This window comes from Mus pahari, chromosome 3 (genome assembly GCF_900095145.1).
Source record: "Mus pahari chromosome 3, PAHARI_EIJ_v1.1, whole genome shotgun sequence".
NCBI classification, from domain to species: Eukaryota; Metazoa; Chordata; class Mammalia; order Rodentia; family Muridae; genus Mus; species Mus pahari.
Window position 1 is genome coordinate 26,444,064 of NC_034592.1, and position 21,888 is coordinate 26,465,951.

At 43.1% G+C, this 21,888-nt stretch overlaps 2 protein-coding genes across 3 annotated transcripts in view; both read right to left on the reverse strand.

Annotated features, from left to right (window-relative positions):
* The window catches only part of Ppp6c (protein phosphatase 6 catalytic subunit), a 37,633-nt gene extending 23,055 nt beyond the window's left edge, over positions 1-14,578 (reverse strand). The window contains exon 1 of the mRNA XM_021192067.2: positions 14,401-14,578. Within this exon, the coding sequence (XP_021047726.1) occupies positions 14,401-14,475 (75 nt within the window). The 5' untranslated portion in view covers positions 14,476-14,578. The remainder of the gene's footprint in view (positions 1-14,400) is intronic.
* On the reverse strand, positions 296-2,885 carry LOC110319525 (bromodomain-containing protein 1-like). 2 transcript variants are annotated; one of them, XM_029536200.1, is made up of 2 exons: positions 978-2,853; positions 296-887 (listed from the first exon to the last, which is right to left on the reverse strand). In XM_029536200.1, exons 1-2 carry the CDS (start codon positions 2,831-2,833, stop codon positions 647-649), a joined length of 2,097 nt encoding a protein of 698 aa, XP_029392060.1. In that variant the 5' UTR covers positions 2,834-2,853; the 3' UTR covers positions 296-646. The 2 variants fall into 2 exon arrangements, with proteins under 2 accessions (XP_029392060.1, XP_029392059.1); XM_029536199.1 differs by having other exon boundaries at positions 296-2,885.
* Positions 14,579-21,888: the final 7,310 nt, after the last annotated feature.

Here is a 21,888-nt window from a genome sequence, read left to right on the forward strand (position 1 = left end):
TACCCACCCACTCCCACTACTTGGCCCTGGCCTTCCCCTGTGCTGGGTCATATAAAGTTTACAAGACCAAGGGGGCCTCTCTTCCCAATGATGGCCGATTAGGCCATCTTCTGCTACATATAGTGCACATCTTTAAACACATCACTCAGGAGGCAGAATCAGGTGGACTTCGGTCAATTCCAAGCTAGCCTGATCCACATTTTGAGTTCCAGGCCAGCCAAGGCCACCCACTGAGACCTTATCTTTAAAAACAGCTCCTTACTTGGAAGAAATGAATGAAGAACACAGAGCATGTGCATGGTGGGGCCCAGAGAGCAAGCTTGCCCTGTAGGATTACAAGGGTTAGGCCATGTCCTAGAAGCAGGCTAAGGCTGAGCCCTCAATGCATCCTGCAAGCATCCCCGAGAGAGGATCAGAGGCACAGCCAACATTAGCTCCTGCTTCTGTTTCTCAGCTGAAATGTGACGACTAATAAACAGCTGCCTTCTCAATGCACGACCTCCTCAGAAGCAAGGTCAGACCCTTCAGGGATGAATCCTCAACTATGGTGTCTTCGGTGCCTTCAGCACCTAGATATGTGTTTCTCCCAATGGGTATGTAAAAATGTGGTGAGGACCACGTGCTGCATATACGAGGTGCATGCACCTCAGGAGCACTCACTCGGCCCACATGCTGGAGTCTTAGTGAGTGCAGTCTGAGAGGAAAAGCATCCGCTGTCCTCCTGGATACAGTTTTTACCCTCTTCCCAAGAGAAGGGCCACCGAGGGGCTGCGATGGGTCGCTCAGGCAGGTGTATTCCGGAGGCCTCTTCCAGGCCAATGCTCTCCACCTCTCTCCGGGCCTGCCTCAGGACAACCCCTCCCTGGTCACGCAGCCTCACTGCAGCTCTATAGAACACGGTGTCCTTGGCATTGTACTTCATGCAGTTATCTACAATGAGATTAAAATCCTCCTCAAACGCATGGAGGTTTGTATACCCTTGCGCTTCTAGCCGTTTCCTCATTGTAGCAAAGTCCATGGGGTGTTTAATGTGATCCAAATAATCTGGTACCTCCTTGAGACTCACCGGCTGGGCAAAGATCTTTGCAGGGTCCTTCTCCTGTAGCTGCTCCAGGACTGAGCGGAGCAGCACAGTCAGCGGTGTCAGGCGGAGCTCCATGGCCATCTGCTCCACCTTCACCTGCTCTCGCTTGAGTTTCTCCCGCTTGCGCAGCAGCTCGATTAGCAGGCGTGCACGTTCTAGGTCTTGTCGCAGCCGCTGCCAGTACTTTAGCTTCTCTTTGGCAGCTTTCATCTCTTCATCGTTTTCTCTCTGCTGCGTATTTCTCTGGGACTGCAGGCTGGACTGGAGCCGCCGCAACAGGGGTGCACCATTCCTAGACAGCCTTTTGAGCAACCAGTAGCTGTGGGCTCGCTCCACAAACTGCTTCTTCCGCTGAATGGCCACCTGATTCGCAATCCTATTTAATCTCTGAGGGGGGATATACGGAGCGCACACGGTCGGCAGGACCGCACAGGGCTCAGCCAGTGTTTTCTTAGCCTTTTTTGCTTTTTTCCTGACCTTGGATGTAGACCTGACCGTTTTGACTGAGCTTTCTTTTTGACACACACCATTTTTCATTTCAACATCTCCATAAATGTTCAACGGCCTCCGGGTACAGCCTGGAGGGGTGTGGACATCACAGTAAGCAGTCTTTCTGACAGAGAACGTGGCGCTGCCTCCAGTCAGCTCCTTCACAGGCTCCATTTTCATGTACAGGCCAGCCTTCTGGGCACATGTCACATGGAATGCTGTGTAGCAATTTGCTTTGTGGCACTGAATGCAGGCACCCACACCTTTCTGCTTACAGAGGTAGCATTTCAGTTTCCACCGGGCAGGAGGTATGTTTCTCACACCATCAATGGGCTCAATGAATACGGTGTTGGCAAAGCCAACCTCTGGGATCCACAGGGCACATACCACGTGGCCCCAGCGGTCATCGTCTGTCTTTTTGAAGGCACCGCCCTTATTCGGGCACAACACGCAATCCGCAGGGCGGGCCTGAGACTGCAGGCAGTGGCTGCAAAGCCACTGGCCCTCAGGGATGTAGGGTACCCCGTAGCACTCCTGGTGCACAGCCAGGTTGCACATGTCACAGAAGAGTATAACGTTGCTGTTCTGGCACTCCCCGTCCATGCAAATGCAGCAAACAGCGTCCTCATCTATCAAGGACTGCTGCTCACCCTGCTTCTGGTTCTCACAGTAAGACTCCTTCTCGAAGCGATCCATCAGGAACTCAAACATATTCTGTGACACAGCAGAGACACAGTCGCCCTTCCGCTTCTCATTGATGATCTCTAACCAGGCGTAGTCTTCCTCGTCCATGTCGTACTCTACCTCATTGTCCAGCTCCTCGGCTGACTTCTCGATGAACTTGTAGTACACAGGGGGCCTCCTGGGTGCAGAGGGAGGACTGTACTCCACAATCCGCACCTTGGGCTCGGGAAGGGCACTGGCTGAAGACGGTGTGCCGTGGGTGCTAGGCAGGACTTCATTTTTCTTTTTGACTCTGTTGTTTTTGTGACGCTTAGTTCTTAAGCAAACAGGTGGCCTCTCGCTGTTCTCCTTATTACTGTTGCATTCACTCATTTCTTGAGCAGTGAGGTCATCTAGTATGATCTCCAAGGGATCAAAAATACTGATCCGATGCAAGCGCCCTTCGATTTCTATCTCCACCATCTTTTGAGCTTGTGCATACGTCAGTGTTTCTCGAGTGGGGGAGTGTTTAATACTGCACAGGGAAGAAGGATGCCTGGCTGCAGAACCTCGATGACATCGTCCTTTCCTCCTCATTTGGCAATGATTACCTTCGGGGGCGCCTCGGCCTGGTGCGGTGCGGCCGAGGGCGGCGCTAATGGCGCCGCGGCTCCTCCGCCAACGGCCGCGCAGCCGTGCCCCGCCGGGCTCCGGGCGCGCTCGGCCAGCGGCTCCGGGCCTGCAGGGCGCCGCGGCTCGGGCGGGGTTGGCGACACTGGCACGGCCAGCCGGGCGGAGGACCTAGAACTTACTCTTGTAGACCAGAATTCTCTCTGTAGACCAGGCTGGTCTCAAACTCAGGGATCTGCCAGCCTGACTCCTGAGTGCTGGGTGTGTGTTACCACACATGGCTTCCAAGGACTTGTTTTAAAGTAATTTTAAAAGTAATTTTTTTTAAGAATGAATAAAAATGTCTAACTTATACCTGAATACCAGGGGTTTCACAGAATTCTTTGATGAAAGGGATTATGAGTGAAAGGTTTAAGAAGCTCTGATTTAGGGAGGCCTGTCTTCACTCTTATCATACTACCTTCCTTTTCCACCTGTTCTTTTCTTCTGAATTATACTTTAATGCTATGCAACCAATCTGCAGTATCATGTTCTCACTATTGAATAAAGTCTCCATGGAGTGTGTTACTGTGCGGACTATAAACACGACACACAAGAGACTGTGACCAAACCTTTAGGGAAGACCTAACTAAGAAGGAATGCCTCTGTTCTCCTTATCAGGGACAGTGCTTTCCTTGAGTAGCCCCTGGCTTATATCCTCTTAAAAAAACACCTCACGGTCTAATATTAGCCAGTCAGCTTCTAGAATGCCTAAGTGTCTAATTTTTAGAAAGAGTCCTGGTCATTGCAGCATTTTTTATATTCCATGTTTTCACTGCTGGTTACAACCTAACTTATTTTCTGACTTGTTTTTCCTTATTTATTCTTTTTACTACTCGATTGAACACATCTTTGGAAAACACCCATAATCCTTTCTGTAACAAAACAAGTTATCATTTAATAAATGTTTTGAAACAGATCATAATCCTAATGGAATCCTGAAAGGCTCCACAGTTTCCACATTCCAATATGCTGGCATTTGTACCCAATTGAAGCTGGATCTCATAGTCCAAAATGACTCCCAAACTGCAAGTTCTGATAACTGGCCCACATGTGGGAGCCAAGATGGTGCCCCAGCTCATTGCCAAGCCCTGTGATCCCTGCTTGTTTACCAAGAACCTGATCATGCACACCTGAATGATCATGTGCTGTCCGCCTGATGCATAACATCATAAAGCATGATATTGAGTCACTGGACTATCAACATGCACCCTGTCTGCGTGCATGGCTCGTGTATAGAGCGTGCTGAATGCTGATTGGATGATGAAGAGTGATGAGAGAGGCGGATAAATTGGGCGATCCCCCAGAATAAAAGGAAGCTGAGCTGAAGTGCTGCAGAAGCTGAAGCTGAGGAAGCTGCTTGAACCCTGCCTTGGTGTAAGTGTCCTCTTTTCCTCACCTCTGCTGGCTGGAGGCTGGGGCCCGCGGCACCCATACTCCATTCCATACTCCGTACCATAAACTAAAGAACATCACTAAGAAGCCTTGTCAACTTCCAAGGTTGAGTGCCTCGAGAAGACATGTCAGCTACTTAGACAGGATTCTTTATCCTTCATCTAACCCAGATATGCTAACTAGTAGAGTAAGATAATAACTGCTTCCTATGAATGCTAGTTTTGTAGATCCCAAATGAGGATTTAGACAGCAATGTCCCTAAGCAGTACCTTTCATCTCTGATTCAACAGGAGCTTATAGCTAGGGATATGGCTGAGTGGCAGAGAACTGCCTAACAATCACGTGGTCTTGGCTTCAATCTCTGGTACCTCAAAGCTGAACAAATAACAGACGTAGCAAGTAAGTTCTTATCAAGTACCCACAAAAATAAAGAAAACTCTGAAACTTCAGTATATACCCTTCGTAAGTCAGCAACTCTACTGTAGTAGCCCCATAAAGCCTAGGCATATCATGGGCAAGACATGGGCTTTCCTTCTCCCAAACCCTTCAGAGCTTTGTTTATTGTTTGATTTGTAGAAAACTTGGCTTCTCTTACTATTCTAAACAGTCACAACCTAAAAAATCTTATCTCAAATTCAGGGCAAATTAGTACCTCCTCCTATCATGTTCAGTTAATTCTTTTTTTTTTTAAGAGTAAAATTTTATTGACAGAGAAAAATATCAATTACTGACAATGTCAAAAAATAAAAGCAGTATATGAAACAGTACATACAACATGGCCTCATTTTAGTGAATAGACATACATATGCAAACACACAAACCTGGAAAAAATTGATGCTTTATTTTTTTGGTAATCTATTTCCTAAATTTCTATAGTTGGTAATACTGCTCTAAAGATAATATGTGGTGGGACTGGAGAGAAATCAATAAAGTTCAGACAATAAAGTTCATCAAACAATCATGAAGACCTGAGTTCAGATTCCTAGCATCCATGTGAAAAGCTCATGGCATACACTGTAATCTCATCACTGAAGTGGAGGTGAGCAAGTCCTTGAGCTCACTGGCCAGAAGGCCTAGACAAACCAGTGAATTCCACTTTCAGTACAACTTTGTCTCAAAAAGTAAGGCGGAAGCTAAGCATAGTCTTTAATTCTAGCACTCAGGAGGGGGAAGCAGATTTCTGTGGTTTTAAGGCTAGTCTGGCCGACACAGCAAATTCCAGACCAGGTAGAACAATAAAGACACTGCTGCACCAGCTGACAGTCTTCAATCGGGCCCTCTACCAGGTAGTATCAGAGCTCACCTAGCAGTTCCCCGAGTTCTCTGGTACACTCAGACAGTGTCATGGACCTGTCCCACAGGTAGTTGAGGACTGTATCAAAGTGACAGCCACTCCAGTTAATCAGCACCCAACCTTTGGTATCTGTGAGAACCTCTGCATGGTTGCTGAACATGGCCTTGAGAATGGTGTCCTGCCCCTGTGAGGATGTGCAGCATGGTGTAGTGCAGTGATCCCCCCACCCCTGCCCCCTTCAGCTTCACATACTTGTTCAGCATCAGGGGTTTCAGACTGTAAAAAGGAAAGCCAGACTACAGACCCAAGGACTGCTACTGAGCCAGAGGACTTGGCCAACATGCCAGTGAGCAGATGTGGGTGACAGTCAAAGGCTGCCTCTGTGCCCCAGACCAGTTCCCAGAGACCCATGACTTCAGTGTAGGCATCCAACCACATGCCCACTTGCTCCACATATTCACCTTCTGACCCATTGTGGGTGCTCTCTCCACCCGGAAGATGGTGCATGATGACATTTAACTAATTCTTAATCCTCAGACAATAACAGTTTCATGGACCCATTCTTAGGAAATCCTCTTTCTCTTCTCTATATCTTCCTCAAAATTTACATTCATGGTCTCCCATTCTATTCTCTGACCCCCAACTCCCTGTTCCCTCTTGACCCTCAAAATTATAAATATATAAAATATATATTATATATGTGGTTGTTGTTGTGAGATAGGGTCTCACATAGTCCAGGTTCTCTACATAGTTGAAGAAGACCTTGAACTTGTGACCCTCCTGTCTCTACCTTCTGGTGCTGGTATTACAAGCCTTCACCACTGTACCTATTTCTGACCGTCATGTCTCACTCCAGTCCATCATCCATAATGTTGCCAGAACATTATTTCTAAAACCTCTTTTACTGCCCTTAAAAATCCCTCAAGAGTATTCCTTCAAAATAATCATTCAGATATTCAAATTCCATTCAGACATCTTTAAGATTTTTGTCTTATTCTTACCACATAAAACAGTCTATCTTTAGTCCCATGTGGTGGCCCACACCTTTAATTCTAGCACTCAGGAGACAGAATTCTGTGAGTCTGAGTCCAGCCTGGTCTACAATGCAAGTTCCAGGACAGGTAGAGAACTTGTTTTGTTACACAGAGAAATCTTGTCTTGAAAAACCAAACCAACTAAACAAACAAACCTACCACCAACACAGTATCTCTCTATAGCCAGGCACAGAGCCCAGATCTTTAATCACAGCACTTGGGAGGAAGAGGCCAGTAGATTTCTCTTGAGCTCGAAACTAGCAAGTTCCAGGTCAGCCAGAGCTATACAGGGAGACCCTGTTCCAAAAACAAAGGAGGTATCTCTGCAATAGTTGTCTCTAAATTGACCTTCCTTCTAGTTAGCCATATGCTAACAATATCTCAAAATTAATTTTTCTATGTGTGTGTGTGTGTGCGCGCGCAGATATAACTCGGGTATATATCTGTGATTTCAGCACCAGAGAGGCAGAAAGCAGGAAGACTACTGTAAACAAGGTTAGCTGTTTAAGTGAGACCTTATCTTAAAAACAGAAACAAACTCACATTCAAGGCTCTGAGTTTAGCCTTCTATTAGAGCACCTCCTATACTGTATAAGGATATCTCTATATCTCTCTAATCTTTTATTATACTGCGAGACCTCCAAAGGGAGAGAAAGATGCATCTAATTCTATTCTTGGTACTCATATGACATTATTTCATACAAGAGGCTACTTAAGAAAATAGTTAGGCATGGTGTTCTATACCTGTAATCCTAGCACTTATTTAGCCACATCAAGTTTAAGTAAGTCTGAAAACACATATGCACATGAGAGAGAGAGAGAGAGAGAGAGAGAGAGAGAGAGAGAGAGAGAGACAGAGACAGAGACAGAGACACACAGAGAAAGACAGAGACTCAGTAGTCAGGTCTTGTATCGCATGTATTAAGCCCTTGTTTCTATGTCTCTGTGACATACTCACTTGAAATTGGTATAAATATTCATTTTACCTGCTTTAAAAAAGATTAATTTTTATTTTAAATTATGTGTATGATATGGGTCTGTGAGCTTTGAGTGCAGGTACCCCAAAATGCCAGAGGCATTGAGTTCCTCTAGGGCTGGAATCCTAGACAGTTGTGAATCACCTATTGTGAATAAGTGTTGGGAACCAAGCTCAGGTCCTCTGCCACAAGAGCTATCTCCACAGTCCCAAGATATATTTCACTCTCATTTATTGTTTGTTTTATTTGAAACAAGGTTGTGTAGCCTGACTGGCTCTGAACTGCTTCAGTGCTTTCTTTTTCTTTTCTTTTTTCATATTTTTTATTAGATATTTTCTTTATTTACATTTCAAATGTTATCCCCTTTCTTAGTTTCCCCTCTGAAAATCCCCTATCCCTATCCCTTTCCCCCTCCCCCTGCTCTCCAACCCACCTACTCCCATTCCTGGTCCTGGCGTTCCCCTATACTGGGGCATAGAGCCTTCACAGGACCAAGGGTCTCTCCTCCCATTGATGACCACGAGTAGGCCATCCTCTGCTACTTTATTTTTCATCATGTCCCTGTGAGGGCAGTGGTATGCACCCATAAGTGCATATTCCTGGGGAGGCCAGAATGAGTATTAGAGTCCCTGTAGGTGGAATTACAGGAGTTTGTGGCCAGTACAACCTGGGCTCTGTGCACTATGGGCATAAAGACACTTGTTCAGTGCCTATGGGGCCAGTGCCTCTGGGTCCTCTATGTGAATAGTACACACTTAAGTACAGCTAGCTCCCCAACCCCTTTTATTTATTTTTATATGTTACAAAAAATATGTAGCTACTAGAAAATTGAAGGCATTGTGTTTATACTAGGCAGTATTGCTACAGAATATTCTAAACTGACACAGGAGAAGATGACTCTGAAGCTTAACAGTCAAACAAACCAGGCATTATCAAAAAGGGTTTAGAAAATACTCTTCTTTTTTATTTATTATTATTATTATTATTATTAGATTTTTTTTTGAGGCAGGGTTTCTCTGTATAGCCCTGGCTGTCCTGGAACTCACTCTGTAGACCAGGCTGGCCTCGAACTCAGAAATCTGCCTGACTCTACCCCCCCCCCCCAAGTGATGGGATTAAAGCGTGCACCACCATGCCCGGCGAAAATACTCTTCTAGCATTAAACAAAAAGGTTGGCATAGTGGCCAGACAATGTGATGCACACTTGTAATCCCAGAACAAGGAAGACCAATGAGGATAACTGCTATAAGTTCAAGGCCAGTTAGGGCTACATAGCAAGACCCTGTCTCAAAAAATCAGAGAGAGAGAAGAGACAAATCTCAATTTTATAGCTATAGAACTCTTCCTCATTTTTATTGTTTGAGACAGGATCTCATGTAGCACAGACTAGCCTCAAATTTGTTATATAAAAATGGCCCTGAAATTCTGAACCTCCTCATTCTGCCTTCAAGTCTATTTTTTTGTTTTTCATTGCTGGGGATCAAGTCAAGTGCTCCATTTATTCTAAGCAAATACTCTACCACCTGGGGTACTCCACATCCTCTCCAGATGCTTTTTTAAAAAATATTTTTCTTTATTTTATGTGTTTTTCTTGACTGTATGTCTGTGCACTATGGGCATAAAGACACTTGTTCAGTGCCTATGGGGCCAGAAGATGTCATCAGATCTTCTAAGACTGGAATTATAGATGGTTGTGAGTTGCCATACAGGTGCTGGGGTTGAACATTGGCACTTTTAATCTCTGAGTCATCTCTCTGGAATTAGGCCTCTTTCCAAAAGTAAGGGTAGGAATTGACGTGATTCAGGTTATAGTTTAGTGATAGAGATTTTACCTAGCAAGTACAAGGTGCTATGTTTGATCCCCAACATAACAGAATATGAAACCTCTTAAGCTTATTAACAATTTTATATTATATTTTATATTAAATTATATACTATAATTTACTACTATTATTCATTTTTCTACTTAACCAGATATGAAATCTGTACTTTTAGGTTAGAAAGATGTTCAGTCAGTAAAGTACTAAACATGAAGATCTCAGTTCAACTCCCATAATCTACCTATACTATACTTAAAATAAAACAAAACAAAACAAAACAAAACAAAACAAAAACCAAGCATGGCGGTGCATGCTTGTAATTTTAGATTCCCAAGGGTGCTGATCAGCCAATCTACTAGTTATCTACAAATACTAGATCTAGTAAAAGACTCTGTCTCAAACAAAACCAAACCTCGAAACACAAACAAACCCAAATCAAACTAAAAAACCCAAGGAGGATAATGACTAAAGAAGACACCTGAGGTTGACCTCTGGCCTCAACACATACGAGCATACACAGAATGTCACCCACAGCTTAGAAAACTTGTACTTTTGTTGTATTCTGTGGAGTCTTTCTCATAGATATAAGCCCTTTAAGTCATTATGCCAATGTGTGCTCACCTTCATTCCTTCAGTACACCTGGTACTGGTGATCTATCCATTTCCAATTCAGTCAGAGCATTACGAATTCATTTAAAATAAGTTTTTTAATGCCTCCAACTTTTAATTAACTTAAAATACAAAAGGGGCTAGAGAGATATCTCCACAGTTAAGAGTACTTGCAACTCTTACAGAGAACCTGGGTTCAGCTCCTAGAACCCACGTGGCAGCTTACAATTGTCTATAACTCCAATTCCAGAGTGTCTGATGCTTTCTTCTAGTTTTAATGAGCACTACACACATGTGGCACACATACATACAACGGAAGCAAAACACTCATAAAGATAAAATAAAAATATATCCTTTTTTAAAGAATGAATACTACTCTAGCAGAGGATCCAAATTCATACAACAGATAGTTCACAATGGCTTGTAACTCCAGTTTCATGGGATCCAATCTCTGGTCTCCTCAGGCACCTGCCCACACATGCACACACCCACACAAGTATACATAATTAAAATTTGTAGAAATAAATATCTAAAACATTAATAAACTTGTCTTCTTCCAGAAAAAAAAAAAACTTTCTGTAGTATTTGTTAAATGTCTCTAATTTTTTCTCTCCTTCCTCTGGTAGAATCTTTTACTTTGGCATTAAGACCTCAAAAAAAAACACAGTGCTGGGGCTGGAGAGAGCTCTGTAGTTAAGAACACTGGCTGTTCTTCCAGAGGATCTGTTTTTAATTCCCAGCACCCATATAGTGGCTCACAACCATTTATAACTCCAGCCCCCAGAGAACCAATGCCCTCTTACGCCCTGCATGCATTTGGTATACAGTCATACATGCAAGTAAAATATCCACACACATAAAATAAAATCATACAAAAAAGTTTTTTTTAAAAACTCGGGGCTAGAGAGATGGCTCAGCAGTTCTTGTTCTAACAGAGGACTCATGTTCAGTTCCCAGCACCCACATAGTGGCTTGCAACCTCCAAAAAACTCCAGGAGATCTGAGGCCCTCTTCTGACTCTCTAAGACCAGTCATGCACATGGTACAAATACATATATGCAGACAAAATATTCACATGCATAAAACAAATACATAATAATGTCTCCTAGAATATTCGTTGGCCTATTTTTAGTTTGTACTTTACATCAGGCAACACAAATAAAAATTTCTTTTTCCTCACCCGAAATCACTAGGTAGGCCAGTAGCATAAATAAAATTGAATTTCTCTTCTCTTTTCTCTTTCCTTTCCCTCCCTCCCTTCCTTCCTATTTGAGATAGAATGTTACTACGCAGCTCTGACTGGGCTGGAACTCACTATGTAGACCAGGCTCCCTTCAAAACTCAGAGATACACTTGCCTCTTCCTTCTGAGTTCTGGACTAAATGCATTTGCCACCAAGACTAGCTAAAATTGAACTTCATAAACACTGGATAGTCAGGAATACTGACTCACATTTGTAAATCCAACACTCACGAGGAAGGAGGACTGCAATAGCAGTTAGCTCAAGGCTAGGCTGGGCTACATAGTTGAGTTCCAGGAAGACTGGACTTTAGGGCAAACCCCTGTTGCAGTATAATATTTGGGGGTTTCCACCACCTTAGATCACTTAGTTCCCAAATAAAAGATACAAACCCTTATATTTATAATAAGTCTTAAAGCATTAAAGCTGGGCAGTTATCAACCCCTCTATGCTAGTTTGTCTACTTCCCTGTCAGTAACTCTGAGATAGCACTTGCCATGTTCTACCTGGGCTGTTCCTACCCAAATGGCCTACCTCAGACCCCAAGCCTGACAACTGAAGCTCCACCTACCTCTCTTTTGCCCAGCTACAGGCAGTAGGCACCTTTATTCAACTGATAATTTTAAATTAAGGAGCAAGTTTTGCACAAAAAAAGCTGCCATATGTGAGACTTCACCTGTCTTGAGGTGCCTAGAGCTTAGGATACAGAATTACAACACATAGCAACAGACCAAACCTCAACAAAAGCCCATCTCAACACATAAGCAACCAAGCAAATAGAAACTATATCAGAGACCAAGCAGATTAATCTGATAAAACTGTTTCCAGGATAGGAAACATTTTTTTTGAAGGATATACAGAAAAATTAGATTTTCTTCCCTAGTAGTTAATCAAAAAACTAGGGGAGTGGGGAAGTCTAGTAAGAAACAGATACATGCGGGGCTGGAGAAATGACACAGGAGTTAAAAGCTTCTTCTATTAAAAGAATACATGTGAGTCTTTTGCAGAGGACCTACACTCTATTCCCAGCACCCACGCCAGGCTGCTTACAACTGCCTATAACTACAGCTTCAGAGAGCCTCCAGCTTGTAAAACTACAGCCTTTAATGCTTTGAAGGCATCTGCACTCATATACCCATATCCCAAAGACACATGGAGGATCTCCGAGTTCAAGGCCAGCCAGGCCTATAGTGACTTTGACCCAGGGCCACACAGAGAAACAAAACAAAACAATTACTTAATTAATTTAAAAAGCACACAACAGGAGATATGGCTCAGCAGTTAAAAGAGTTTAGTGTTCTTGCAGAAGATCCAATTTCAAGGGCTAGGACTGCTCTCTGCCTCTGCCAGCACCAGCATACGCATGGTACACATAAATTCACACAGGTACACATACATCTACATAAATAAAAAACAACAAATAAATCCTTTAAAAATTTCAGCTCAACCCTCACACCACAATGAACTAAAATAAACCATTATTAAGGTGGAAGCAGGGTTTAAGCCAAGCTTGGGCTACATGATACCCTCTATAAAATATCTATATCTAAGATCTGGAGAGATGGCTCTTCACTTAAGATTGTACAGAGGACCCCAGTTCAGTTTCTATCACCCACATCTTTTGGTTCACAACTGCCTGCACCTCCAGCTCCAGGTGACCTGGTGGTGACTCTGGCCTACAAAGGCAAAATGTGCACATGACCACTCCCCCCCCCCCCCCAAAAAAAAAAAAAAAAAAAAAAAAAAAAAAAAAAAAAAAAAAGGACCGGAAAGAAAAAGCCAGGCATGTTGGTTAGGGTACAGCAATTGGGAAGAAGCAAGAAGACCAGGAGTTCAAGGTCATCCTCAGGTAATACTGGGTTGGAGGCCACCATGAACTTGAACTATATTAAGATCTTATATCAGGAAGAAAGCAAAAACAAGACAAAACAAAATTACCAAGCAGAAAGAAGAGGCAAATGACTGATTTAGGTGGCTGAATATGAACACCAATCACATAACACAGGCAGTCAGTATGTAAGTTACAAAGTATGTACTTTCTTTCACACAACCAACACGAGGTCTTAAACATTTTGCATACTCGTTGGCTGATTTAAATATAAACTTCATGTACCAGATGAGACAAGAAAACATACACAGAGCAAAATCTTCACAAGAGAAATAAAATTCGTTAAGAAAAAGGCAATTTTTTTTTCTTGAAAAAAAATTGTTTTAAGCCTGTGGCTTAAAAATATTACAAAAACAGCATGAAAAAAATTCAAATGATAGAGAGTGACTTACTACATAGCAAATCAAAGTTAAAGGAATAAAACAGACATTAGCAACCACCGGATAAACACCAACGTGGTCCTAAACACTAGTTTTTGCAAAAACAAAATACGTTTGAAAACAGTGGTATAGCAAGGGCTTACTTCTTTACTTCATTAACTTAACCTGAACTAAGTAAGACCTCCTTTGGAAAACCAAGAAAACGACACCTTGAATTACAGGGGTACAGCTCAGAGGTCATAAAAGCATTTGAACTTCTTGATAAGCAACTGCTTATTCACTTAAATAGCTCAGCAACGGGCTAAGAAATGAGATCCACATCCCAATTATCAGAAGAAAGCTACCACTCCTAAGAAGCAATTTAGGGGAGTGGTGAAGCAGAGGCGATTTGTCATTCTCTCCCGTTAAGGTCGCATCGATCCCGCCCACCGGCTTCCACCTCTCAGGGACTTAAACACACCGCGGCCGCGTCCCTGGAGCAGACAGCGGCTCCTGTTACCTCTGCTGGGAGGACCCCAGCCCGGGAGCACTACCCGCTCGGCCGGGCTCCGTCTCCGGGAGGCCGCGCAAGTTAGAGGGAGAGTCTTTAAGCTCGGAGTCCCGTGAGGGTCAGGGGGTCGTGACATCCCCCGGGATCTCCCCTCAAAGAACTGGACAGCATTCGGGGGACTCGGGCTCCCCTGGTTCCCCGCGTCACGCCGCCTCGGACCCGGTCCTCTCACCCCGCGGAGCGCCCTCCGCCGCGCCAGGATCGGGCGCCCGGTAGGGATCCCGCCGAAGGAGAAGGGCGGGCCGGCGGGAGCCCCACAGCCGGAAGGGGCTTGCCTCGCAAGCTGGACGGCCTCCGGCCCGGCTCACCTTCAGGTCGTTCTCGGGAAGGTACTTGCACTGCCGCGCGATCTCCACATACTTGTCCAGATCCAGCGGCGCCATTTTAGGAAGAACAAGCCGCGGCGACAGCAGCGGCGGCGGCTGTAGTAGCGGAGGCAGCGGCGGAGGCCGAAGCCGGAACCCTCCTTACGTCACGTCCGATCCGTGAGTGGCGTCTGCGAAGCGACGTAAAAACCTGACCCGCTTCTCTTCCGCTCTCCCTCTCAGGCGGAATTCCGGGCCGCGGATCTCCTTTTGATAAAACCTACTGGGACCCGTAGCTCTCTGCCGCGGGGGGTGCTGGGATTTGTAGTTTTAGTGAAATGCTCTTCCTTTCCTACCCTTGCAACAGACTTCACCTCCAAAAAATCAAATGAGGCTTTTTCTAGGAAAGACCATGAAGTGGTTAACTAAGAATTCCCTAGCTTTCACTCCTACCCTGTAAAGTACCTTCAGTTAAAGTTAGAGTTATTGTTACCGCCTTTCCAGGACTAGTGAAGACCTGGGCTAGACATTTGAAACAAACTTAACACCCCTGGTTATCTGGCTTGGGGGGGGGGGGGAGAAACAAACAATAAAACATTTCTTATGCCACATTCTGTACAAATACTGGCACTTTTTTCTCCTGTTCAATTCCTGTAAGACTGATAAGAATACAAAGTTTGCATGTGTTATTTGCCCCAAATCTCAAAGGAAACAGAAAAGATGGACCCTAGACTGAAAAACAGGCTACTAACTTAATCCCGTGAGTTCCAGGAGGGGGCCGGAAAGGTGTTTTTTTTTGTTTGTTTGTTTTTTGTTTTTTGTTTGGTTTTGGTTTGGTTGGTTGGATTTTGTTGTTGTTTTGTGTTTTTGTTTTGTCGTATCCCAGTGCCAAGAACAGTTCTTGACACCTACTATAGCTTTAACATTGGTCCATTTGACAAACTGTATATTGAATAGCAACAAAGTACAGATACACTTATAGGCAGTTAGAATGCCAATAATACCCAATGGCTACACTAGACAAAAATCTCTATTCTTGGAGCTGGAAAGAGTGCTCAGTAATTAAGAGCACTAGCTGTTCTTCCAGAGGATCCAAGTTCTATTACCAGCACCTACGTAGCTGCTTACAAGTCTAGTTCTAGGGGATCAGACACCTTCTTCTGGGCACTGTGTGCATGTGGTACAGAAATATATTTTCAGACAAAATAAAATAATAAAAAATAATGTATCAAAAAATCTGTCCTCAACTTGCAATTTACTTCTGCTAGAGATAACCGACAAATATAATACATTACTCAGAGCATGTTAGAAAGTGATAATATAAGGAAAGCATAGTGAGGAGGATGGGTTGGCACAGGTTTAAGAATTAACCAATCAGCGGGCATGGTGGCGCATGCCTTTAATCCCGGCACTCGGGAGGCAGAGGCAGGCGGATTTCTGAGTTTGAGGCCAGCCTGGTCTACAAAGTGAGTTACAGGACAGCCAGGACTACACAGAGAAACCCTGTCTCGGAAAAAAAAAATTAACCAATCATCTGGCCATAGTGTACCACATATTTGACCTCAGCACTGATGAGGCAGGTGGATAACTATGAGTTCTAGGATAGCCTAGTCTATGTACCATGTTGCAGGCCAACCAGAAGACCTGTCTCAAAAAACAAAAACAAAAACCAAACAAAAAACCCCAGCAAAGTTGGGAGGGTGGTAAGTTGTATGGAAGATATCTGATGCATTTCTAAGCATATCTGGGGCTTTTGTGGAAGAACCATACCGTAGTGACTGGAGATCAGAGGAAGAAAGGAATACATAGATTCATTTTTCTTTTGTTGCAGTGGACAACTGTTATAGGATTTTAAACAGATGCAAAATGATCAAACTTATTTGGATTCTTACATTTTGTTTTCTTTGGTTGGTTTTGTTTGAGGCAACTCTTTAGCCCCTTGGCTCCCATCTTAAAAACAGAGTTCAAACATTCCTACAAGAATTTAGAAATGTAATTTCTAGTCTAAAAGGGTTGGTTCCGACAATGTAAACTACCGGATATTCCACTTTTTCTTGTTAATATACTCCTCCAGCATGACTTCTTGAAGTTCCAAGTCCAAAGACCTAAGGAACATCCAAGCATTCTGGAGCTTTACTTCAGAGAGGTAATCACTGTCCAAATATATACTGGGCACATGGCAGAGCCAACCTTGCCCTGGTTCCCTTTCCAGAAGGAAAGCAGAGTGAGTGCATACCTCTAAATTCTTTGGCAGTTGTGGGAGCTTTCTGATAACTACAGGTAGTCGCAAAGACTGTTTTGAGTTCTACCCTCACCATAAGAGTATGGCACTCTGATCACAGATAGGCACATAGGTGAGCCATCTCTGTTTTAGGAATGTCACGGGGCACCTATACCTAGGACATAGATCAGAGATGATGCAGATGAAGTTGCCAGCAGAGGGTTGATCCGTTTATAGATAAAAACAATCATGGCTTTTACAGAGGAGAGACTCCAGGTCTCCATAGACACCCAACCACAACCCCTACAGAAATCTTAAGATTTCTGTGTTGCAGAGAGGAGACACCCAAAGTATTAATAATTTTCCCCAAGAACGTATAGTTTCAGTGAACTTTTTATTCCTCACCCTTTACAATAGAACCCTGGTTGTCATTCGCGTTTAGTATCTCTGATCAGCTTATGAGCTCCTAAAAGGCCAAGGGCCTATGATCTTGGAACGTGCTGTAACTACAAATGGCAATTATGGAAATGAACCGTTCCTTGTAGGTGCCTCAGCTTGAACCAGCCTCAAACCTACACAGGAAAAGCCTAGCATCCTATGGCATGCAGGTAATCCCACTCTGGAGGCTGGAGCAGAATTCAAAGTCAGCCTGGCTTATGTGAGTTCCAGACCATCCTTCTGCTTCAGAAGTCACTACTAACGACTGCTGTAAACAAACTCGGTCTGAACAAGGGATTTGGTCATGGATCGGATGCCAACAAGTAAGCAGATGCTGGGGGGGAGAGACCCAACGAGCAAAGCTGTTGGCCTGGACACGCTTTAGGAACCCGGGGCTCCAGCGCATGGGTAGAGCCACATCCAGAATGAGTCGGCGCTAACTCTGTTGGGTTGTAAGTAAACAGGCTCCGCCATCTGGAAGAGAAGGTATCCCTTTCCTTTATGCCCTGGGCCTGAGCTAGGTGGACAGGACAGCATCTCTGGCTGGCCACATTTGTGGAAAACAGGCAGCCATTTCTCCTTGATTGTTACTTCTTTCACGTGAAGCTGTAGCTGAGAGAAGGGATGTAAATGAAGTGGCTAGGAAAGAACCCGCAAGTGTGAAGCTGCCATTCCCACCTAACCTTCATGGACACACAGAAATATTGCTAAATTATTGGTGAGCCTCCCACAGTATATGAACCATTAGTGATGGGTTAGTGGTGTAAGTCAGGACATACACTAAGATACAGGCCTGGGTCTTCCATAGTACATGACCATGTGCTGCATTACTAGTGTTTGTCTCCCATAGTACATTCACCATGAGTGCTGGTCACAGGCATGAGCTACCAACAGTACCTATACCATGGATGCTGGATTATAGCAATGATTCCACCACAGAACATGCATCATGAGTGTTGGGTTGCTGGTTTGAGACTCCCACAGCCCATGCAACACAAGTGCTGGTTTATAGGTATGAAACTCCCAGAATATATATATCATCAGTGATGTGTTACTGACTTGAGTCTCCAACAATACATATCCCATGAATGCTGGGATACATACAGTGTGAGTCAACTTGACTTCATAAGGAATGAACTATAATCCAGAAATGGAGGGTACATCTGTGAGAGATTATTTTTGCTTGGTTTGAAGTGGGTGAATCCACATCTAGTCTAGACCTTTGCCGTAGGAAAACACACACCTCTGATCCAGACCTTAAAGTAGGAAGACACACCTTTAATCTGGGATATACCTTCTTCTGGAATCCTACATAGACCATGCAAGAAGAAAACCATTGCTTGATGTCTTCTTTCCCTCACCTTGTTAGCACACCCATTCCTTTACTGGCATTGGAGCCTGCTTCTTTGGTATTCCAGAATATATTAAAGATCAAACTATATATACATATATATGTGTATATATAATATGTGTGTGTGTGTGTGTGTGTGTGTGTGTGTGTGTGTAGCCTGCTTCTTTGGTATTCCAGAATATATTAAAGATCAAATTATATATACATATATATGTGTATATATAATATGTGTGTGTGTGTGTGTGTGTGTATGTATGTTAATCAGTTTCCAGACTTGAGCTAGTGTGCAAACCCAGACCTATCACTGGACTATCTCAACCTGCCAGTCACCCAAGTAATAATATGGAGACTTTCTGTTTATTTGTGGAGGCTTGGCCTTAGCTTACTTGTGCCCAACTAGCTTGTGTAACTTATATTAACCAATTTACACTAATCTACATTCTGTCATGGGACTCATTACCTTTCCTCAGTTCTGGCTCCATGTCTGGCTGGCAAATCTCCCATGCTTGATTCTTGCCCAGAGTTCCTATCTCTGTCCCAGAGTCTCATTTGTCCTCGCTGCTTTGCCATAGGCTGTTCAGCTCTTTATTAAACCAATCAGAGTGTGATGGAGAAGATGGTTATAAAACACTGAAACATGTGATGCTTCATAAAAATAACAATACCAAAGTCCCGCCTGTACTCAAATCTCTGCCAGTACAAAAATCATCATTTGAATAAGACAAAGACAATCTTTACACAGGGCACAAGGATATCATCTGAACATGTCCCCCTTTTAGTCCAATAAAAGGTTTTTTTAACATCAAAAAACTATATATAATAAGAACAATTATGAAAACTATCAGGTAAGAATTGCATTCACAATGTCCAGTCCATTCATATTTGGCAACCTTGGAGAAAGTACTCTACTATTTATCTGCTCTTGGTGAGTCCAAAGTTCTGTACCTAAATCACTTTCTATCATAGCTTGCAACTATCAACGTGAAAATATCTTATTGACCTTAAATCGATTTCTTAAATCCTAAACAACTTCATTCCTCGGTTGAGGGGCATCTGGATTTTTTCCAGCTTCTGGCTATTACAAATAAGGTTGCTGTGAACATAGTGAAGCATGTGTCCTTATTACCAGTTGGAACATCTTCTGGAAATATGCCCAGGAGAGGTATTGCTGGATCCTCCGGTAGTACTATGTCCAATTTTCTGAGGAACTGCCAGACTGATTTCCAGAGTGGTTGTACAAGCTTGCAATCCCACCAACAATGAAGGAGTGTTCTTTCTCCACATCCTCGCCAGCATCTGCTGTCCCCTGAATTTTTGATCCTAGCCATTCTGATTAGTGTGAGATGGAATCTCAGGGTGGTTTTGATTTGCATTTCCCTGATGATTAAGGATGTTGAACATTTTTTCAGGTGCTCCTCAGACATTTGGTATTCCTCAGTTGAGAATTCTTTGTTTAGCTCTGTGCCCCATTTTTTAATGGGGTTATTTGATTTTCTGGAGTCCATCTTCTTGAGTTCTTTATATATATTGGATATTAGTCCCCTATGGGATTTAGGATTGGTAAAAATCCTTTCCCAATCTGTTGGTGGCCTTTTAGTCTTATTGACAGTGTCTTTTGCCTTACAAAAGCTTTGCAATTTTATGAGCTTATATGTGAGGCTACAACTATCTAGTCTTCAACCCCATCAGAGACCTGGGAAGGATAAATATTGCCTGAGTAAACAGGACATGCAGAGTAAGCAGCTTCCAAAACTATAGAAATGACGGAGACTTTTGGCTACCTTGAGAGTCACCCAAGATTCCTCTGTAGTATTGGAGCATCTGTCTTCTGCCTTCGGGCCCAGAATATGTGATAGGTTTTTGTTTGTTTTTTGTTGAACAGGAATTTTGAAGGACTGGCCTACTTTGTCTTAGCAAAGCGTATTCAGACTACCCACAGCCAAGTTCTAGGAAAGCTAACTGTATCATTTGCTCTCCAGTTTCTGTGTGATGGGAAAGTGCGGGGCTTAATGGAAGCCCTGGCTGGAACAGTCTGTGAAGCTGGACCTATCTTAGCTGCTGTTTTGAAGTTGTTCTAGATACAGACTTTTGAGGAAACAGCTACCGAGGCAGTCTATGAAGCTAAATCACTTGGACTTTGTCTTCATTGGTGTCTGGTCCTTTTGCTCTGAAAACATACAAACTTTTTTTAGGTGATATACATTTTTGAATTAACACATGTATGGAATATACATTGTGCACAAATCAGCTAAGGACAGTTCTCTGCTCTTTGTTCAAGGAGGCAAAAGGAATCAAACTTCATAAATATGTTTGGACTCTATAACCAAACAGTAATATAAATCTTTATCCATTCCATCTGAAAGGATGGCATTTAATAATAGGTCTTGAGGATTCTGTAGCTAATAATATTTACTGACCACACAAAGACATTATTGTTGAGGTTTACTCTGTTGCTATGTATTGTAATGCTAAATAATGGCCTCCAAGGTTTGGTTGAGAAATTCTCTCATATACCATATTTCTCCTTAATTTAAAACTATTGGTTAAATAAAGATGCCTTCAGCCTGTAGCTGGACAAAAGGTAGGTGGGTAGAGTTTCAGTTGCTCAGCTTGGGGTCTAAAGCAGCAACCATGAAGAGAGGAAGAAGGAAGAAGCTGATAGGTGGATTGTGAGAGCATGGCTATGAGGGTTGGCCAGTTGGAGTAGGAGCCCAGGTGGAACATGGCAAGTTATAACTTGGAGTAATTGACAGGGAAGTGGACAAAATAGCACAGAGGGTTGATATCTACACAGCTCTAGTGTTTTTAAGGCTTATTATAAACATAATTTTGTTTTGTATCTTTTATTTAGGAACTAAATGATAAAGGTGAGGTAGAAACCCCCAGTTAAGTCCAACAATTCCTGTCTCAGTCAGTCTCAGAGATGCTCTCATGTAGAGAGATTGGTGTTGTGTTTTATAAAAAAAAAAAAAAAAAAAAGGAATAAAGATATGTTTGATAGAGCCAGGTATGGTGAGGTGGGAAGAATGCCTCTGAGGGCCCATGCTGAGGCTTCTAGCACATTTCCTATTAATAGCTGATCAATTTCATCATTACACTGTAGAGAGGGCCAGGTAGACCTATATGAGATCTGATGTGTATTATTTACAATGGATGGTTTCTATTTCTGAAACCAGCAATAGTTGAATAAATAGTGAGTTAATTCTTATACCTTCTGGAATAACTTCAGTGGTTTTGATATGTAAAACAACTCTTTATGAATACTGAGAGGAACTATCTTAAGAGATTCAGGAAAATCTGATAATACTATAAGAATGGCATATAGCTCTGGCTTTTTAACTGAATCATGAGGGCTCTGAGCCACTTTACTTATTTTTTTTCCTGACTTATAATCTTCCTTTCCTGTTTCATTTACATCAGTGTAGAATGTAGGGGCTCCAGACATTGATTTCCCGTTTCCTATATGAGGGAGAATCCAATT

Bases quoted from the DNA above. Each gene is read 5' to 3' on its own strand.
- LOC110319525 (XM_029536199.1), bottom strand. From the start codon at position 2,833: ATGAGGAGGAAAGGACGATGTCATCGAGGTTCTGCAGCCAGGCATCCT.